At 47.4% G+C, this 17,658-nt stretch overlaps 2 protein-coding genes and 1 pseudogene across 4 annotated transcripts; 2 read left to right on the top strand and 1 right to left on the bottom strand.

Annotated features, from left to right (window-relative positions):
* Window positions 1-953: 953 nt before the first annotated feature.
* Window positions 954-3,019, top strand: LOC147935929 (tubulin beta-9 chain). The gene is made up of 3 exons (XM_087468392.1): window positions 954-1,602; window positions 1,755-2,024; window positions 2,124-3,019. The coding sequence occupies exons 1-3, from the start codon at window positions 1,209-1,211 to the stop codon at window positions 2,792-2,794; spliced, it is 1,335 nt and encodes a 444-aa protein (XP_087324518.1). The 5' UTR covers window positions 954-1,208; the 3' UTR covers window positions 2,795-3,019.
* On the bottom strand, window positions 2,996-17,629 carry LOC104718250 (protein POLLENLESS 3-like). Of its 3 annotated transcripts, none has more exons than XM_087468387.1 (6): window positions 17,275-17,626; window positions 16,868-17,080; window positions 13,872-16,779; window positions 13,681-13,785; window positions 13,022-13,596; window positions 12,088-12,947 (listed from the first exon to the last, which is right to left on the bottom strand). In XM_087468387.1, the coding sequence occupies exons 3-6, from the start codon at window positions 15,700-15,702 to the stop codon at window positions 12,261-12,263; spliced, it is 3,198 nt and encodes a 1,065-aa protein (XP_087324513.1). In that variant the 5' UTR covers window positions 15,703-16,779; window positions 16,868-17,080; window positions 17,275-17,626; the 3' UTR covers window positions 12,088-12,260. The 3 variants fall into 3 exon arrangements, with proteins under 3 accessions (XP_087324514.1, XP_087324513.1, XP_087324515.1); XM_087468389.1 differs by having other exon boundaries at window positions 16,631-16,779; window positions 17,275-17,623; XM_087468388.1 differs by lacking the exons at window positions 12,088-12,947; window positions 13,022-13,596; window positions 13,681-13,785 and adding exons at window positions 2,996-3,861; window positions 3,954-4,022 and having other exon boundaries at window positions 16,631-16,779; window positions 17,275-17,629.
* LOC147935928 (uncharacterized) lies at window positions 4,707-6,385 on the top strand (annotated as a pseudogene).
* Window positions 17,630-17,658: the final 29 nt, after the last annotated feature.

The raw sequence follows: 17,658 nt of genomic DNA, 5'->3' as shown, positions 1-17,658 counted from the left end.
TGTAGTTAAACTTTTTAAAAAAAAAATCATTTATGCAGATTAATTTTTCCTAATACGTATGTTAAAAATATATTTGATGGACTATATATAACAATAGCTTCTCAATCTTAGTTCGTATTGTTCGAATAATATCCCAAACCAAAATTAAGTCAGATTAAACCGGACCAGAAAACTTCCAAACCATTTCGAATTAGAGAATTTGGTAACTAACAAATTAAATACAACGAACTAACCATTTCATCTACTGTATTTGGCATGGTTTTAATTTTTTTTTTTTTTTTTTTTTTTGGCATGGTTTTAAATTGGTTACGTCTATTTCAAGATTCTTACGTGTCTTTATGTTTCTAAATTCTAAAGATAAATATTTACAGTTTCTTCATTAAACCGATCAACAACATATTATGTCTATAGTTAGATGTTTACCAAAACCTTTCTGATTGCTAAATACTTGAACCGTTGATTCATATCATAAACTCGTAAGTAAATAGTAACATTTAGTTAATTATCTTTACTCGACGTATCTCTCTCTATAGTCTATATAAAGCAATTTTCATGGGTTGGCAACTATTTGGCATTTGGCTTGTAAAAAAAACCATTTACTTCTAATTTTCTATTGTCAGCTAATCTAATTAATACGGTGATTTGCTAAATAAGTAAAATTGCCTATTCACGGTTGTAAAAAACATTAATCAACTTACTAAATTAGTGTTTAAAAAAAACAAGAAAGGAAAATTCCAGTAATGACGATAATTCGAATCTTTTAGTCTTTTATTACAATATCCGAAGAAAAAAAGGATCTAATCTGAAATTATTAAACAAATTTGCCTTTCTATCTTTTCACGAGTGATTTTAATATTAATTAATTAACAAAAATATCTAAGGAAAGATATTTTGTTTTTTGTTTTGATTCGCTGTCATTACAGCACATAAAGAAACCAAATCGAAAACTATCAGGGTAACGTTAACAAATCATGAGAAGATAAAGGACCAAAACGCAAATTATTATAGAAACATGAGAAAAAAAGAACGTAAACTATATATAGGCGATTACTACTCTTTTTTTTGTTTTATACCCTTCACAATCAAAAAAAACAACAGAGAGAAGGGGGAGTCGCCAAAATTTTCTCACCATCATTTTGTCGAGAAAATTTTAAGATTTGAGCGATTTCCCGAGAAAATAACAAAAAAAAAAAAAACATCAGGTGAAAATGAGAGAAATCCTTCATATTCAAGGAGGTCAGTGCGGAAACCAGATCGGTGCTAAGTTCTGGGAAGTTATTTGCGGCGAGCACGGTATCGATCACACCGGTCAGTACTGTGGCGATTCAGATCTACAGCTAGAGAGGATTAATGTCTATTATAACGAAGCTAGCGGAGGCAAGTACGTTCCTCGCGCTGTTCTTATGGATCTGGAGCCTGGTACTATGGATTCTCTCAGATCCGGTCCTTTTGGTCAGATTTTCCGGCCTGATAACTTCGTCTTTGGCCAGTCTGGTGCTGGCAATAACTGGGCTAAAGGTCACTACACCGAAGGCGCTGAGTTGATTGATTCCGTTCTTGATGTTGTTAGGAAAGAGGCTGAGAACTGTGATTGTCTTCAAGGTTAGATTTCTAATCCAGATCTGTTATTAGAAATGTGAATTTGTTTAGTATAGGTGAAGCCTGGGTTGATCATTTTGCTTATGATGCTCTCGGTTGGTTAGATTCTTGATTAAGCTGTTCTCTGATTGTATGATTTGTATATTATTGATTAGGTTTTCAAGTTTGTCATTCTTTGGGAGGAGGAACTGGTTCTGGGATGGGAACGCTTTTGATTTCTAAGATTAGAGAGGAGTATCCTGATCGTATGATGATGACCTTTTCGGTTTTCCCATCTCCTAAGGTTTCTGATACCGTCGTTGAGCCATACAATGCTACACTCTCTGTTCACCAGCTTGTTGAGAATGCTGACGAATGTATGGTTTTGGATAACGAAGCTCTCTACGATATCTGTTTCCGCACCTTGAAGCTATCTAATCCTACCTGTGAGTATATTTTACAAACCGTTTCTCTTCTTGTTTTGGAATATTCGTGTGATTGTAGTTTTGAAACCCTGACATTGTTCTTTCATTTCTTATGCACAGTTGGTGATCTTAACCACCTCATCTCAGCTACTATGAGTGGTGTCACATGCTGTCTTCGTTTCCCTGGTCAACTTAACTCTGACCTCAGAAAGCTCGCTGTGAACCTGATCCCTTTCCCACGACTCCATTTCTTCATGGTTGGTTTTGCACCATTGACATCAAGAGGATCACAGCAGTACAGTGCCTTGAGTGTCCCTGAACTTACTCAACAGATGTGGGATGCCAAGAACATGATGTGTGCAGCTGATCCTCGTCATGGCCGTTACTTGACAGCTTCCGCTTTGTTCCGTGGGAAGATGAGCACTAAAGAGGTTGATGAGCAGATGATGAATGTCCAGAACAAGAACTCATCGTACTTTGTTGAATGGATTCCAAACAACGTGAAATCAAGCGTCTGCGATATAGCTCCCACGGGTTTGAAAATGGCATCGACTTTCATTGGAAACTCAACTTCAATCCAGGAAATGTTCAGGCGTGTGAGTGAACAGTTTACAGCCATGTTCAGGAGAAAGGCTTTCCTTCATTGGTACACTGGAGAAGGGATGGACGAGATGGAATTCACTGAGGCTGAGAGTAACATGAACGATCTTGTTGCAGAGTATCAGCAATATCAGGATGCTACAGTCGGTGAAGAGGAGTACGAGGAGGACGAAGAAGAAGAAGAGGCTTAAAGAAAAAAGATTATTGATTACTACTTTTGTTTTGTAAGGCTTTTCACACACAAGCTGTAAGTTCGTCTTGTCGCACTCATTTCTTTTATCTCCTTTTTTCTGAATTGAATTCTCTCTTTTTGTGCTTTTGTGTGTTTTGTTATTGAGTTTCTTTCCAAAAACTAAGATTTGTTCCGGAGTGTAATCCCATTTGCCCTATGCTTTCTTTGTTTTGTCCACGAAAAATATATCAATGTCAAACTCAAACACATATACAATCTCTATGATCCAAAATCTTGATAACTGGTACAATTAGATCCTATATCTTTGTGGTTTCAAGCTCTGCCTGCTAATGACAAACACCTATACAATTTCTACGATCCAAAAACTTGATAACTGGTACACTTAGATCCTATATCTCTGCGGTCATAAGCTCTGCCTGCAATCTTCCTTCTTCTTCTTCTTCTTCTTCCTCTTCCTCTTCGGCGATATCTGCCCAGCTCTTCTTAGATTCACTCTGTGGACCATCTGCAGCATCTGTGATGAATTCATGGAGATAATGAATCATGTTCGGGTCCAGTTTCTTTCGCTTCATGGGTTCTTCTTCTCCTCTCTTTAAGATGTTAAAATGCTCAGAACCAAAAGGCTTCCTATTCTCAAACAGTAGCTTTCGAGCTGCACCTCTCTTTTCTTCTTCTTCATACATCACTGCTCTACTACATTCGCGTGGTTGTGTATATAGACCTGCTGAGTTCTGTCGAACAGATGCTGGAGAAGAAGAAACATGTGAATAGTTCTTGTTTGCAAATCCAGGGTCTCTATTTTCCTTCATTCCTTTTGCAAATGAACATCCCGCGTAGAACTTTTCTGAAAGACCAGCTTCCGGTTTTTTCGATTCTATTTCTGCTAACATCTCAACAGCTCTGTCATAAGACTTTGCGAATGGTTCGTCTCCGCAGTCGACCTCTGCAGAAGAAGCTCGTACATCATCAAGCAGAGATTTAGCTTCAGGAATTCGACCAATACGCATCAAGCAGATTGCTAGGTTGCACAGTTTGTTTTTGTCCGGTTCCAAACTCAAAGCTCTCCTGTTCATGGTTGATTAACATTAAGCAAAGACTCACAAGATCGAACAGTAATCAACTATCCATATCTGAGAATCTGGGTTACAAAATCAAACCTGTAATGCTGCTCTGCAATTCCATAGTTGTGCAACTGTAAATGAACCCAGCCCAAATTCCCTAGTAACCTAAAATGTTCAAACAAACAATGGTATCAGTTCAAGAGAGAATACTCACTCATCAAGATAAAAATGAGAATATGTTGGATATGGGCTACGCCCAATATGCCACTCGGCCCAACGACACTCATTAGTTGCACTCTCGGCCCAGTGAGATTGGAAGCAAGTCATTAATTCCCGCAAAAGGGCAAACTCGGGAATTCGTAAAGGGAACCCTAAACTCTCCTAGGTCAACAGTCTCCTATAAAAGGAGGAAGCATTTATTGGGATCACCATCCTGACCGGCGGACAAGACCCACAGAGCAATACTTTGCATCGAAAACTGCTATTATCTTTCGTATAACTCGTCTTGTTTTCAGTTCGTCATTTTAAGCTTACTAGTTCGTCTGTGGACTAACAAGCTCTAACACGACTTGTTTAAGTGACGATCTCACGTTTTCCCCGATTAATAAAGAACTTGCTCGCTCTTTCCCACTAAATCTTATTTGTTTAAACTGTGTAATCCCCCGGTACAAACAATTGGCGCCCACCGTGGGGCAAGAGTAAAGCGTTTCTTTTAACGACTCAAAACCGACGATCCTCACTTTCTCGAAATCTCGAAGGTCATGACGAACCCCAGCGAAAACTTCGACGAAGCAACGGAGCAACCAACGGGGCAGCGATGGGGGCGAACGAGAACGCGAACTGTCCCCCTGCCGAGTTCCCTGCCGAGCTCCCTGCCGAGCTCCCTGCCAAGCTCCCTGCCGAGCTCCCTGCCGAGCTCCCTGCCGAGTTCCCTGCCGAGCCCAGACGAGGGCCCACTGCCGAGCACAGTCTCTCCGCCGGCGCCTGACACATCCTCCGAGCCTCCCGTAGCTGCGCACGCCGTAGCCGGACCTGTCGCAGACCAGCTGGTTACCAGCGCCGCTGCCCTCCTAACCGCCGCTCTCACCAACGCTACCGCTCCCCCCAGCGCCGCTTCTCCCTTACCTGTACAAAAAAACAGACTCGACGATATGATGCAGATCATTCTCGGTCGTCTTGATGGCCAGGAAACACGAACGAACGAACGGCTCGAGGCCATCGCAGCCGCACAAGAGGCCTCGCAGAACCAAATCAGCATGCTCCAACGAAGGAGGGGCGAGCGCCGAAACGACAGCAGTCCCGCCGGCGAGAACGAGAATCCTCCCCCAGCGCAACCTTCTGTGGAGGACCGATACGACGGCCACAGACGCCGCCCGACGGCCATTATCGTAGGATCCGTTGATCGCCGCGGTCGAGAGGAGCCAAATGAGGAGCTGCGAGACGGCCATGACCAAAGGAGCGGTAGCCCGCCGACTCCGACATTGCCGATCCAACAACATCCCGAAGCCGACCTCAAGGATGAAACCATACGACGCCTAGAGGCGATGGTCTACGAACTCTCTTCCAGAGTCCATCGAGCCACGAGCTCTGCTCCCAACCTCGATCGAGTGCTCGAAGAAGTCCAACGCTCACCGTTCACGGCGCGAATCTCCCGCATTCAAGTCCGCTACGTAAACAAGTTCAAGTTCACCCCGTACAACGGATTAGACGATCCGAAACCATTTTTGACGTCAATGAGTTTTGCTATCAGCCGAGCTCACTTCAGTGACGAAGAGTACGAGGCTGGCTGCTGCCAGCTGTTCGTTGAGAATTTAGCCCATGAGGCTCTAGGGTGGTTCTCCCGGCTCCCGCCGAACTCGATAGGGAGCTATCACGAACTCACCACCGCCTTTCTCCAACACCACTCTACATTCATGATTCGGGGCGCGTCGAACGCCGATCTCTGGAACATGTTCCAGCGAAACGACGAATCTCTCCGAGACTTCATGAAGAGGTTTAAAAGAATCGTGTCAAAGCTCTCGATTGCCGACGACACAGCAATATAGGCTCTCCGAAATGCTCTCGCTCACGGCTCCCGATTTAGGGAAGACATCATAATACACGAGCCCCTGACTCTGGATGACGCACTACACCGCGCTAACAGATACATAGAGTTAGACGAAGAGAAGGCATCAAGGACAAACCGTCCAGAACCCCCGGCCCCTAAATCGTCCAAAGGAAAAGAGAAGGCACAAGACGAACATCACGAGCCTCGACAACACTTCGAGAAAGAATACGCCGACAAGTTGGACAAAGGAAAGAAAGTCCAAACGTTTGCAGTTAGTAATCAAGATCCCAAGACATCTTCATCAAGGCCCTGGAATAACAAGTGGGTCCGAGACCCATCAGGAAAGGGTGGCAACAAATATTGCGAATAGCACAAGCGAGCAGGACACTCAACAGAAGAGTGCCGCACCCTCCAACAGATATTGCTCGACAAATTTAAAGAAGGCCATATTGACGTCGATCTCGAGCGACGACAAATAGCCGCTCACAGGGATAACCATTTCTTCAATCCTGAGAACGAAAACCCGAGCAAGCAATATAACGCCGCTCCCGCACCACAACCGAGACCTGAAATTCTACCTCCGCCCCCACCAACCCATAAAAGGAATCCCGAGCGAACTGAGGATGCCAACGCTCCGGCTCCACGCCGAAGAATAAACATGATCATGGGTGGTCTGGCGACTTGCCGCGACTCGGTCCGTTCTATCAAAGCTTATCGACGGGGACTAGAGGCCAAGCGGGGATGGTTAGCTCAAAGCACGCCACCTACTACGAACTCCGACCCAATCGTGTTCACAGAAGCCGACGTATCAGGTCTCACTGGACCTCATAACGACCCACTGGTGGTCGAGATGGAGATCGGCGAGAGCATGGTTACCAAAATCTTGATCGACACAGGTAGTTCGGTAAACGTCATTTTCAAAGACGTGCTCATTCAAAAAGAAATAGACTTGCGGACCACCGAACACGATGTTCAACCCCTCACCGGATTCGACGGCGACACAGTAATGACGGAAGGTACGATCATGCTGCCGGTCTATGTGGGCGGGACGATGCATTGCATCAACTTTGCTATCGTCGATAAGCCGATCGTATACAACGTCATCCTCGGCACTCCTTGGTTGCATAAGATGAAGGCCGTGGCGTCAACTTACCACCAGTGCGTAAAGTTCCCAACTCCTAGAGGAATATTTACACTACAAGGGGACCCGCTGGTAGCACGAACCTGCTTCATCATCGAGCGTCAACAACGCCACGCCCGGACGTTCACCGTTTCGAACTCAGCCGAGCGCCCAGACGGTCGCGTTCGCCCTAACTCCGAATCAATCGTCCAAGTAAACATTGACTCTTCCGACGCAACTCGATGCGTGGGAATCGGAGCCGACCTACCACAACCAATCAAGGACGAGCTCGTAAAGTTCATATGCCAGAACGCAGCGACCTTTGCATGGAGCATGAACAGTATGACCGGCATCGACCCAAATGTAACATGCCACGAGCTCAATGTGGACTCGACGTTCAAACCAATCAAACAAAGGCGTCGAAAGCTCGGACCGGAGCGTACCGCCGCCGTTAACGAGGAGGTCAAGAAATTACTCGAGGCTGGATCCATCCGTGAGGTTAAGTATCCTGACTGGCTGAGCAATCCTGTAGTGGTTAAGAAAAAGAACGGCAAGTGGCGAGTGTGTGTCGATTTTACCGATCTCAACAAGGCATGTCCAAAGGATAGCTTTCCCCTGCCACGCATCGACCAACTAGTCGAGGCAACCGCGGGGAACGAGCTCTTGTAATTCATGGATGCGTACTCAGGATACAACCAAATTATGATGCACAAGAACGATCAGGAGAAAACGGCCTTCATCACCGATCAAGGAACTTATTGTTACAAGGTTATGCCATTTGGCCTCAAGAACGCTGGTGCAACCTATCAGCGCCTCGTCAACCGCATGTTTGTCGAGCAGCTCGGACGGACCATGGAAGTTTACATCGATGATATGCTGGTCAAGTCAACCCAGGCCGTTGATCACGTCTTGCATCTCGCTCAATGTTTTGAAGTGCTAAACCGATACAATATGAAGCTGAACCCAGCCAAGTGTTCGTTCGGCGTGACTTCTGGAGAATTCTTAGGATACCTTGTCACGAAGAGAGGTATCGAAGCTAACCCGAAACAAATTTCGGCGCTCACCAACCTTCCATCTCCACGCAACACCCGAGAAGTTCAGCGCCTCACCGGGCGGATCGCTGCCCTGAACAGATTTATTTCACGCTCTACCGATAAATGTCTACCTTTCTACCATTTGCTTCGTAGCAACAAAAAGTTCGAATGGGATGAGAAGTGCGAGTCTGCTTTCCAAGAACTCAAGCACTACCTAGCTACTCCCTCTGTCCTAGCAAAGCCCGATCAGGGCGAAACTCTATATCTGTACATCGCTGTCTCCGGTTCGGCGGTCAGTGGCGTACTAATCAAGGAGGACAGAGGAGAACAACACCCAATCTTCTATGTGAGTAAAAGCTTAGACAGAGCCGAGCTCCGATATCCCACGTTGGAAAAACTCGCTTACGCTGTAGTAATTTCGGCTAGGAAGCTTCGGCCGTATTTTCAGTCCCACACTGTTGAAGTCTTAACCAACCAACCCGTGCGAACCATCCTCCACAGCCCCAGTCAATCGGGCCGCCTGGCGAAGTGGGCAGTGGAACTCAGCGAGTACAACATCGAATATAAAAACCGCACTTGTGCAAAATCTCAGGTGCTCGCTGATTTCTTGATCGAACTTCCCCCCGAGCTAGAGTTCGGCTGTCCGCGAGAGGAGAAGTGGACACTGCACGTGGATGGCGCATCCTCTCGACACGGCTCCGGGATCGGCATTCACCTCGTTTCACCAACGGGTGAAGTACTCGAACAATCGTTCCGACTCGCCTTTCCCGCCTCAAACAACGAGGCCGAGTACGAATCCCTAATCGCATGAATGCGATTGGCAAGTGGAATAGGGGTGAAAAAGATACAAGTCTTCTGTGACTCACAGCTGGTAACTCACCAGTTTAGCGGCGATTACGAGGCGAAGAACGACCACATGGATGCCTACCTCCGAGTTGTCCAAGATATGTCCAACAATTTTGAGAACGATCGCTCTGGCCGTCCTCGCATCCACCTCCGATCCCGACTTACGCCGAGTAATCCCTGTCGAGAGCATCGATCGACCAAGCATCAATCTCCTCGCGCACGCCGAGCCCAACATCCAAGATAAGAAAAAGAAACAACAGCTCATCGAACACGAGGCTTTCAGCGATCAAGTCTCGAAAAAGCAAAGAACAGAGGACAGCGACCCCATACTCACGCTATTCGTCATCGAACCACCGGCAAATGTGCCACCTGTGGAGTGCTCGACCGAGCAGGGATCCGCAACCAGCGAAGAAGGACGAACCTCGTCGTCTCAGGAACAATCGTCACCATCTCACGAACGAGCGTCATCATCACACGCCCAACCCAACCCTGAACTTCACGAGCGACCACACGATTGGCAAGAAGAAATCCATTGTTTTATCGCAGACGGTATCGTCCCTTCAGACAAGTGGGAGGCCCGGCGCCTTCGAACTCGCTGCGCGCATTACACACTTCTCGATGGCAACATCTTCCGTTGGACAGCATCTGGTACACTTTTGACTTGCGTCGGTCCCGAACAAATCAACGATGTAATGAGAGAGGTTCATGAAGGTTCCGGTGGTAATCACTCAGGAGGTCGCGCGCTCGCACAACGCATACGCAATAATGGTCACTATTGGCCAACCATGAACGACGAATGCGATAAGTTCGTCGCTAGATGCGAGAAATGCCAGCACCACGCTCCGATCATCCACGCGCCAACCGAACTGTTGAGAACGACCTCTCCACCATATCCTTTTAAGCGATGGGCAATGGATATCGTTGGACCTCTCCCTGCGTCCCGTCAAAATAAATACATTCTCATTATGACGTATTATTTCACCAAATGGGTTGAAGGCGAAGCCTACGCAAAAATCGGAACCAACGAAGTCCAAAAATTTATGTGGAAGAACATCATTTGCAGGCACGGAATTCCGTATGAGATCGTCACCGACAACGCCGCGCAATTCACTTCGCTCCAATTCGAAGGTTTTTGCGCGAAGTGGAGAATCCGTTTGAGCAAGTCGACCCCCCGCTACTCACAGGGCAACGGACAGGCCGAAGCAACCAACAAGACCATCATTGACGGACTAAAGAAACGACTCGAAGATAAGAAAGGTCTCTGGGCCGACGAGCTCGATAGCGTTCTATGGTCGCACCGAACTTCCCCGCGCCGATCAACAGGAAAGGCACCATTCTCCCTTGCGCATGGAATGGAAGCCCTCGCACCGGAGGAAATCGGCGTACCTACCTTACGACGCTCAATACTCGTGCACGATCCTACTCTCAATGCTAAGATGATGCTCGATACCCTCGATACCCTCGAAGAAGAACGCGACAAGGCTCTTTTTTGAATTCAGAACTATCGACAACAAGCCGCTAAATATTACAACAAGAAGGTGAAGCCACGCCACTTCGACGAAGGCGACCTCGTCCTCCGAAAAGTCTTCGAGAACACGGCCGAGCTCAACGCAGGAAAAATGGGCGCTCATTGGGAAGGCCCTTACCTGATTTCCAAGGTCGTCACTCCCGGCGTCTACCAGCTGCTCGCCATGGACGGCACACCAATTCCTCGCTCTTGGAATTCCGGCAACCTTAAACTTTATTACCATTAGAACTTGCTAAAAAAAAAAAAAAAAAAAAAAGAACGCTCGTACTACCGAGCTCTCCCTTTGTAATACGAACTACGAATGGCTTGATCCCTTTTCTAAGGGTACGTAGGCAGCCCGTCACGCGGCACAGCTATACCAAAAAATTATAAACAAAAGTTTCAACCTATCAAAACACACGATCTCTCTCGAACGAGTCCATCTCTGCGAGATGTCCAGCTCTTACATCGACCCTCTGGCCAAGGGAACGATTTAAAACGCGTTCCTCATGGATGCAACAGTGAAATAATCTGCATAAATAAGTCGACCCAGATCGCATTCAGCTAGCAGGCGGTTAAGTTTGTATAAGCCAAGTTCTTACTTGCACTCTCTTACCGACCTCGTGGCACACACAGGGTAAGCCGGACACCAGAGCCGCACCTAAAAGGTACGACGAGCTCATCTCAACTACCACCCTAAACATTTGGTATTCGAAACACGTAATAGGATAAGCCAGGTGACGTCTTGCACCGTAAAATACAAATCGATACCAAAGATAGGAAAAACACAAAAACATTCTTATTCCATAAACATCCTTATTCCGGAAAAACACAAAAGACAAGGCAACGAAAGCCAAACACGAAAAGCCACATTCGGCACACAAAAACTAACAAAACGAACAAGTCTCAAAGTGCAAACTTAGTCTTCAAATCCCAGATCGGCATCGGAGGGTTTATCAAACTCGAGCTCGCAAATCTTCACATGCCAGACCTGGCACTCCCTCCGCAGACTTTCCAGCGTGTCCATCGGAACATTCGCACCCCTAGCAGCCATCTCCTCGAGATACGAGCGAATCCCCTCAGCGCGGTTGCTTTCAACGAAGAAATGGTCCGTACATTCTAACTGGATAATATAACGACGCAATATGTCGACCCGAGTCCGGCATGCATCGAGCTCGGGCCAACCTTCAAAGGACCTGCTCCCAATAGGATCGAGATCGCCCGGTTCAAGGACGGGAATCTCCACCTCAGCCATTGACTCCTCACGACGAGAGCGCTCCTCTAACAAACGATCCCACCTCCATTTCGGGACCAAAAATCCCTCGTCGATCATAGTTTCAAGATATCTGATAACTCCGTCAACACGATGAAACCAGAAATGACGCTCGAACTTTCGACGCGTAGCGAGAATGTAAGCTCTCAACCTCTGGATCCGAGCACGATAAAACTCCTTCTCGGAACGAACTACGTCGTCGGACCTCACGGAGAGCCGCTCTCGCGCCCTCCTCAGCCACGCCGACCTCGTTGTCACAGGCATATTACCGATCTCAACTACCCTCTAAAAGGAGAGATTTATCTTTAAAACAAGAAAGGAGGATGATAAGAAATGGGCAACTTAAAGGCCAATTTATAGAACAAATAGTGCAATTTTCGAGGCAAAGCAATCAATACCGCAATTCTCGAAAAACACATCCATAGAACGATGGACACATATCATAAAACCAGCAGACAACACAGAGCAAGTCCAATCATAATGCAAAGGTTCAAAAAGAAAGATACATCGCCTAAACGGCCCAACATCCGTTACAAACGGGAATAGGTTCTAATAAAACAACAAGATAAAAGCGAATCACTGCTCGGCAGCAACCTGAGCGTCCGATCCCGCAGGTGCTCCTGCTATGACGACCTCCTCTCCTACGATCACGGGAACCTCCGCTGCCTGAAGGTTCGTAGGAACGATCGCAGTCTCTGGGAGAGCCTCGAGGTCACTGTCCAGAACGTCGGCGATATCGAAACCAAGGACCTTGTCCTCCCACATCTTCGCATCAGCCTCCAAGCCGAGCAAAGTCTTCGACGGAACGATCGTACCACTCTTCGCCAACTCCTGAAGACAATCATAGGTGCCGCTTACCTGGCTCAAGGTCAGAAGAGACTCCTGCGCCGCTCTGTTGTCAAGAATATGCTTCCTCATCCTCTCAATACGAGACCTGTAGCCAGCAACCTCGACATCGATGCCATGACGCTCCGCTTGCAGCTGCTGCAACTGCGCCTTCTGAAACGCGTGATCAACCTCGAACTGCTCGAGACGAGAGCGGGAAGCATCAAGAGAAGCCTTGAGATCGGCTACTTGCTTCCTGAAACCGGTATTTTGCTTCGTGAGAACAGCAGAAACCCCTCGCTCTTTATCGAGATCCTGACGAAGCTCCTCAGCCGATCTCCTCGATGGTTCAGAAGTACGAGAATCAGCAAGTTGCTTCTCCAGCTCGGCAATGCGACGCTCGTACGAGACGACCATGCGGTTCACGCCACCACCATCCTGAAATGCAAGGAATAGAGAATTAAGATAATAGTTGAGAAAATTCATTCAAGAACATAAAGACAAACGCCAACCTGGAAGTGTTTCCGAGCCCACGATCTATACAGTTCGGGATCGTAGAGAGAACCCACAGAGGGGAGCGGGTCAAAGGAGCCGCGAACCTTGCTAGCGAGCTCACCACAAGCAGCAGCGTTGTTGATGAACAACTCATCCTTCGTCTTGTAAGAAAAGGAGAACGAATCATCAATCTCAGTGGTGTCGCGCGGAATACCATCCCTCCTAGATCTCTTGGACGATTCGGGCTCGGGAAAAACAACCTCACCATGAGAAGCCCTCTTCCTCGATGGAGTAGGACGCCCAGAATCAGCGACAACGATCGCTAGAGCATCAGAAGCCTCGCCACGTGACTTCTGCCCACGCGGAGCGACAGCAGGAACCTTGGCAGCCCTTTTGTCGGCACGGGTGGCGCCAACTTCCGCCGACCTCAGATCTCCAGCAACTCGCGGATCGGCACCTCCACCCGGTGACGGGTCAACAACTTCAGTGTCTGTAGCACGCAAAGAAGACCCAGCTTCAACGGTCTTCTTGAACTGATCGGCGTATCGAGGAAGACGAGTGTTAACTTTTCCCATCCCTAAGCGCGGTAGACCTAAAAAGGAAAACAAAAGTATAACAATCCAATAACCATTAAGGAGAGCAACAATCGATGCGACAGAATGAAGAGGAAACTCACGAGATCTCTGAGTAATCGAAGGCCAATGAAGCGCCCCTAGCGTTCGGATCTGTCTGAGTTTGTCGAAAAAACTTGGAGGATGAGCGCGCAAACGGACGACAGGCTCTGCAAACACCAACAAAAACAAGGAAAAGGTCAGAAACCAGCCAAATAACAATCAAACAAGTATGAGTAAGAAACTATGAAGCTACCGGGAAACATATTCCACTCGGTAGCACAAAACACATCAAGATCGTCGAACGAAATCTCGTCCCGCTTGACAAAGAAAAAATAACGTTGCCAACGACGAATCTTCTTCTCAGCCCCGACGATTATCTGATGACCCGATTTGGCACTGGTGTAGAAGTATCCCGGACTACCTCTAACTTTTGTGAACTTGGTGGCCTCCTCCAGAAAATGCACATCAACCTCTATACCGCAATTGGTACCAAGTATCGCCAAACCGACCGCATTACGAATACCTCCCACGGAAAGCTGAGAAATGGCAATTCTACGCCTCGCACAATAGCGGATTAAAAACTCCGGCAAAGGGAACCAAAGACGGCATTCAGTAAAGTAATGCTCAAAAAGCGCAATAAAACCTGTCGGAGGCGTCCAAGGACGTTCGTGAGGCTCAGGAACCCGTAAAACCAATCCCTCGGGCATCCTGCACCATCGCGCCATCTTAGCAATACTATCCGATGTGCACAGCGAAGGACCGTGATCGGCCGGACCGGCTAGAAGACTGGCACTAATCGACGCAGCACTAAGACCCAAAACAGCCGAGCGAGGACCATTATCCTCGGCTAAGACAGCGTCCATAAGACTCTCACCAGAACCACTGTCGCTATCTTCACTGAACTCGAGAATATCAGCAAAATTGTAGTCGTCGGCCAAACTATCGAAATCTCCACACTCTGCTCCAATACCGACACTAACATCATCAAAAACGTCTTTATAAGCCGCAAACTCTTCGGAAAAAGCACGCTGGATTCCCGCAAGAGTTTTACCGCGCGTATGCGTTGGAACTCGGGAGCTCGTCGAAAGACGACCTTCCTTTCTGCGCGAAATGCCGACCTCGCGACCACCCACCATGAAATCGGCATCACCATCGTCGGAATCGACCTCGCAAGAAGTATCGACGAGATCGAAACCAACCTCAACCCGACGACTCATCGCGCCGACCTCAGTATTCAGTCGCCGAGCTGACATCTCGCTCGCGAGGCTGCCGATCTCATCAATTCGGCGAACGGTCGCAGTACCTTCAACTGTGCCGACCCCAAGCTCATCCGTTCGTCGGGACCGGTCCTTACTCACAGGAACGCCGATCCCAACGTCTGATTCTCCAACCTGAACACTCTCGATTATGCCGACCTCAAGCTCGCCTATCCGCCGAGCATCTGCCAAAGTCACCCGACGATTGCCGACCTCATAGGTGCCGAGCAGACCTTCATCGGCCTCTGAATCACGCGGAAGGGAGTCACGATCCGCCAAATCCACAGTCGGGCCGATCTCGCCATCATCTCGTCGATCTGCAACCTCAACCAAAAAATCCTTCTCAGAATCGGATCCGGTAATGCATCTCAGCCTCTCCGAATCGATCTCACAACCACCCTTCTCGGTCGGACTTGAGGAGTCCAGATCCCGCCGACCTCCGGTCGCCGTATGGCCGAGCTCGACCTCAGGCACTGCGAACCCACGACGTGCGGATTGCTGACTCGCGGATTGCCGATCTGCGAACCCACGACTTGCGGATTGCCGACCTCCGGTCACGATATGGCCGAGCTCGGTCCGAAGATCGGTGAACCCCGCCGAATTCGAACCGGCACGGCGACCTCCGCTCGACCCTTCCTCGGCATCGTGCCGATCTCCGACCGGAAGGCCTCGACTTGCAGACTGCCGACCTCCGATCGCGATGTGGCCGAGCTCAGTCCGAAGATCGGCGAACCCTGCCGAACTCGAACCAGCACGGCGACCTCCGTTCGATCCTTCCTCGGCATCATGCCGATCTCCAACCGAAGGGCCTCGACGATCGCCGATCATCGGTGATAACAAGTCTCGTTCGACGGCGGCCAGCTAGGGTTGTGGGGAATACAATCGAGCAAGGGAGAGAAAAGTAGAGAGAGAAAGAAGTAAAAGCATAAAAATAAAAGGAGAGAGAGAAAATTACCTTCTTATGGAAGTGGAGGAAGTGAAGAAAAAGGAGAAGAGAGTGGATGCATAAATAAGTAAATAAAACGGAAATTTTACTGCCATAATCCGTCACCTCGATCCGCGACACGCCCCGTTTCTGGAAATTCATCGAATACCGCGCTCAAAGGTAGGACCGTTGGATATTCACGGTGCCTCTCGAAAGACGAGCCTGACATTTACAAAAAGAGCTACTACAGCAATTTCTTCCCTAAAAGGCAAACCAAGACAATCTGTGCCGAGCAGGCATATTACAGACAATTTAAGTATGCCCGCCGATCGCAGAAAGACTGCCACTCTTCGGACTAGGGGGTGGGCTATTGTTGGATATGGGCTACGCCCAATATGCCACTCGGCCCAACGACACTCATTAGTTGCACTCTCGGCCCAGTGAGATTGGAAGCAAGTCATTAATTCCCGCAAAAGGGCAAACTCGGGAATTCGTAAAGGGAACCCTAAACTCTCCTAGGTCAACAGTCTCCTATAAAAGGAGGAAGCATTTATTGGGATCACCATCCTGACCGGCGGACAAGACCCACAAAGCAATACTTTGCATCGAAAACTGATATTATCTTTCGTATAACTCGTCTTGTTTTCAGTTCGTCATTTTAAGCTTACTAGTTCGTCTGTGGACTAACAAGCTCTAACACGACTTGTTTAAGTGACGATCTCACGTTTTCCCCGATTAATAAAGAACTTGCTCGCTCTTTCCCACTAAATCTTATTTGTTTAAACTGTGTAATCCCCCGGTACAAACAGAATAGACTGAAAAATTTCACACCTTGCTTTCTCTTGCTCAATAGTCATTGTAACATATTTCCCTTGAACCCTTTTTGCTTTCATGACTCGACCTCCAAATCCCATTACTTGTTCGAATGTTTCCAGCTTGTGCTCAAGTAATGCAGCTTCTTCTTCTATCCTCCCTGACTTCTGCAAAACCCCATTTCAAAGCTGTGAGTAAAACATCCAAAAGTCCATAACACTTGCATAAAAAGATGGGTTTCTTGATCTTCATTACCTTGTAAAGTTCGAGGAGTAAGTTATCAATGGAGTCTTGAGACTCAAAAGAACAGAGATGCCGAAAGGATCTGATAGCTTCAATCCCTTCATCAGATCGGTCCAACTGTTTCATAACAACAGCCATGTCCTTCAATGCACTATCAACTCGATCTCCAGCGTTTATTGCAGCCCAAAACAATGATATAGCTCGATTCGGATCTTTATCTATCAACTGTTCTTCCAATAAAATCCACATGTTAGACAGATTCAAGAAGATCACAACAAATTTGATTTCAAAAGATTGGTTTCAGCGATACAAATCTAAAATCTTTTAAGAGAAATCTTCAGACGAATTAAGAAACCCTAATTAGGGTAATTTAAAAAAAAAAATCCCCTTTCTTGCTTTCCCGGGAAGATTCGTTATACCTGAGCATGTTTGGCTCTGACGTAAGGAGAATCACCAGAAGGAACCTTGTGAACAATGTGAAAGGGATTACGTTTCTCCGAAGAAGACGACGAGCAAGAATACGGTGGTCTCTTCCTCTCCGTCAACGGCATCGGCGTCACATAATCTCTTGCTCTCGCCGGCGGCGGAGTATAGTAAACCCCAGGCGGAGCACAACGTTCTTCAAAGGAACACATTTTCTTGGCGATTCTCTTCGATTTTTCTCAGGAAAAATTGAAATCCTCAGAGATCGATCGTTCTTCGTGGAAAGATCAAAGAACTCAAATGCTCTTCTTTAGCTTGAAAGAAACAGAGTCGAAGAAGTGAGAGAGTGATAATAATTACAAGGACTTGCATATAAATAA

The sequence above is a fragment of the Camelina sativa genome, chromosome 10, assembly GCF_030686135.1.
Source record: "Camelina sativa cultivar CO46 ecotype springtype chromosome 10, ASM3068613v1".
NCBI lineage: Eukaryota > Viridiplantae > Streptophyta > Magnoliopsida > Brassicales > Brassicaceae > Camelina > Camelina sativa.
Note: the sequence above shows the minus strand (reverse complement) of the source record. Positions and strands in the feature narration are given on the sequence as shown.

Excerpts from the sequence above, each read along its gene's own strand:
- LOC147935929 (XM_087468392.1), top strand. The coding sequence starts at position 1,209 with ATGAGAGAAATCCTTCATATTCAAGGAGGTCAGTGCGGAAACCAGATC. Across the intron at positions 1,603-1,754 it reads GAACTGTGATTGTCTTCAAG|GTTTTCAAGTTTGTCATTCT; the intron begins GTTAGATTTCTA and ends ATTATTGATTAG. Across the intron at positions 2,025-2,123 it reads GAAGCTATCTAATCCTACCT|TTGGTGATCTTAACCACCTC; the intron begins GTGAGTATATTT and ends TCTTATGCACAG.
- LOC104718250 (XM_087468387.1), bottom strand. The coding sequence starts at position 15,702 with ATGATCGGCGATCGTCGAGGCCCTTCGGTTGGAGATCGGCATGATGCC. Across the intron at positions 13,786-13,871 it reads CGAGTGGAATATGTTTCCCG|AGCCTGTCGTCCGTTTGCGC; the intron begins GTAGCTTCATAG and ends TGGTGTTTGCAG. Across the intron at positions 12,948-13,021 it reads GGGCTCGGAAACACTTCCAG|GATGGTGGTGGCGTGAACCG; the intron begins GTTGGCGTTTGT and ends CTTGCATTTCAG.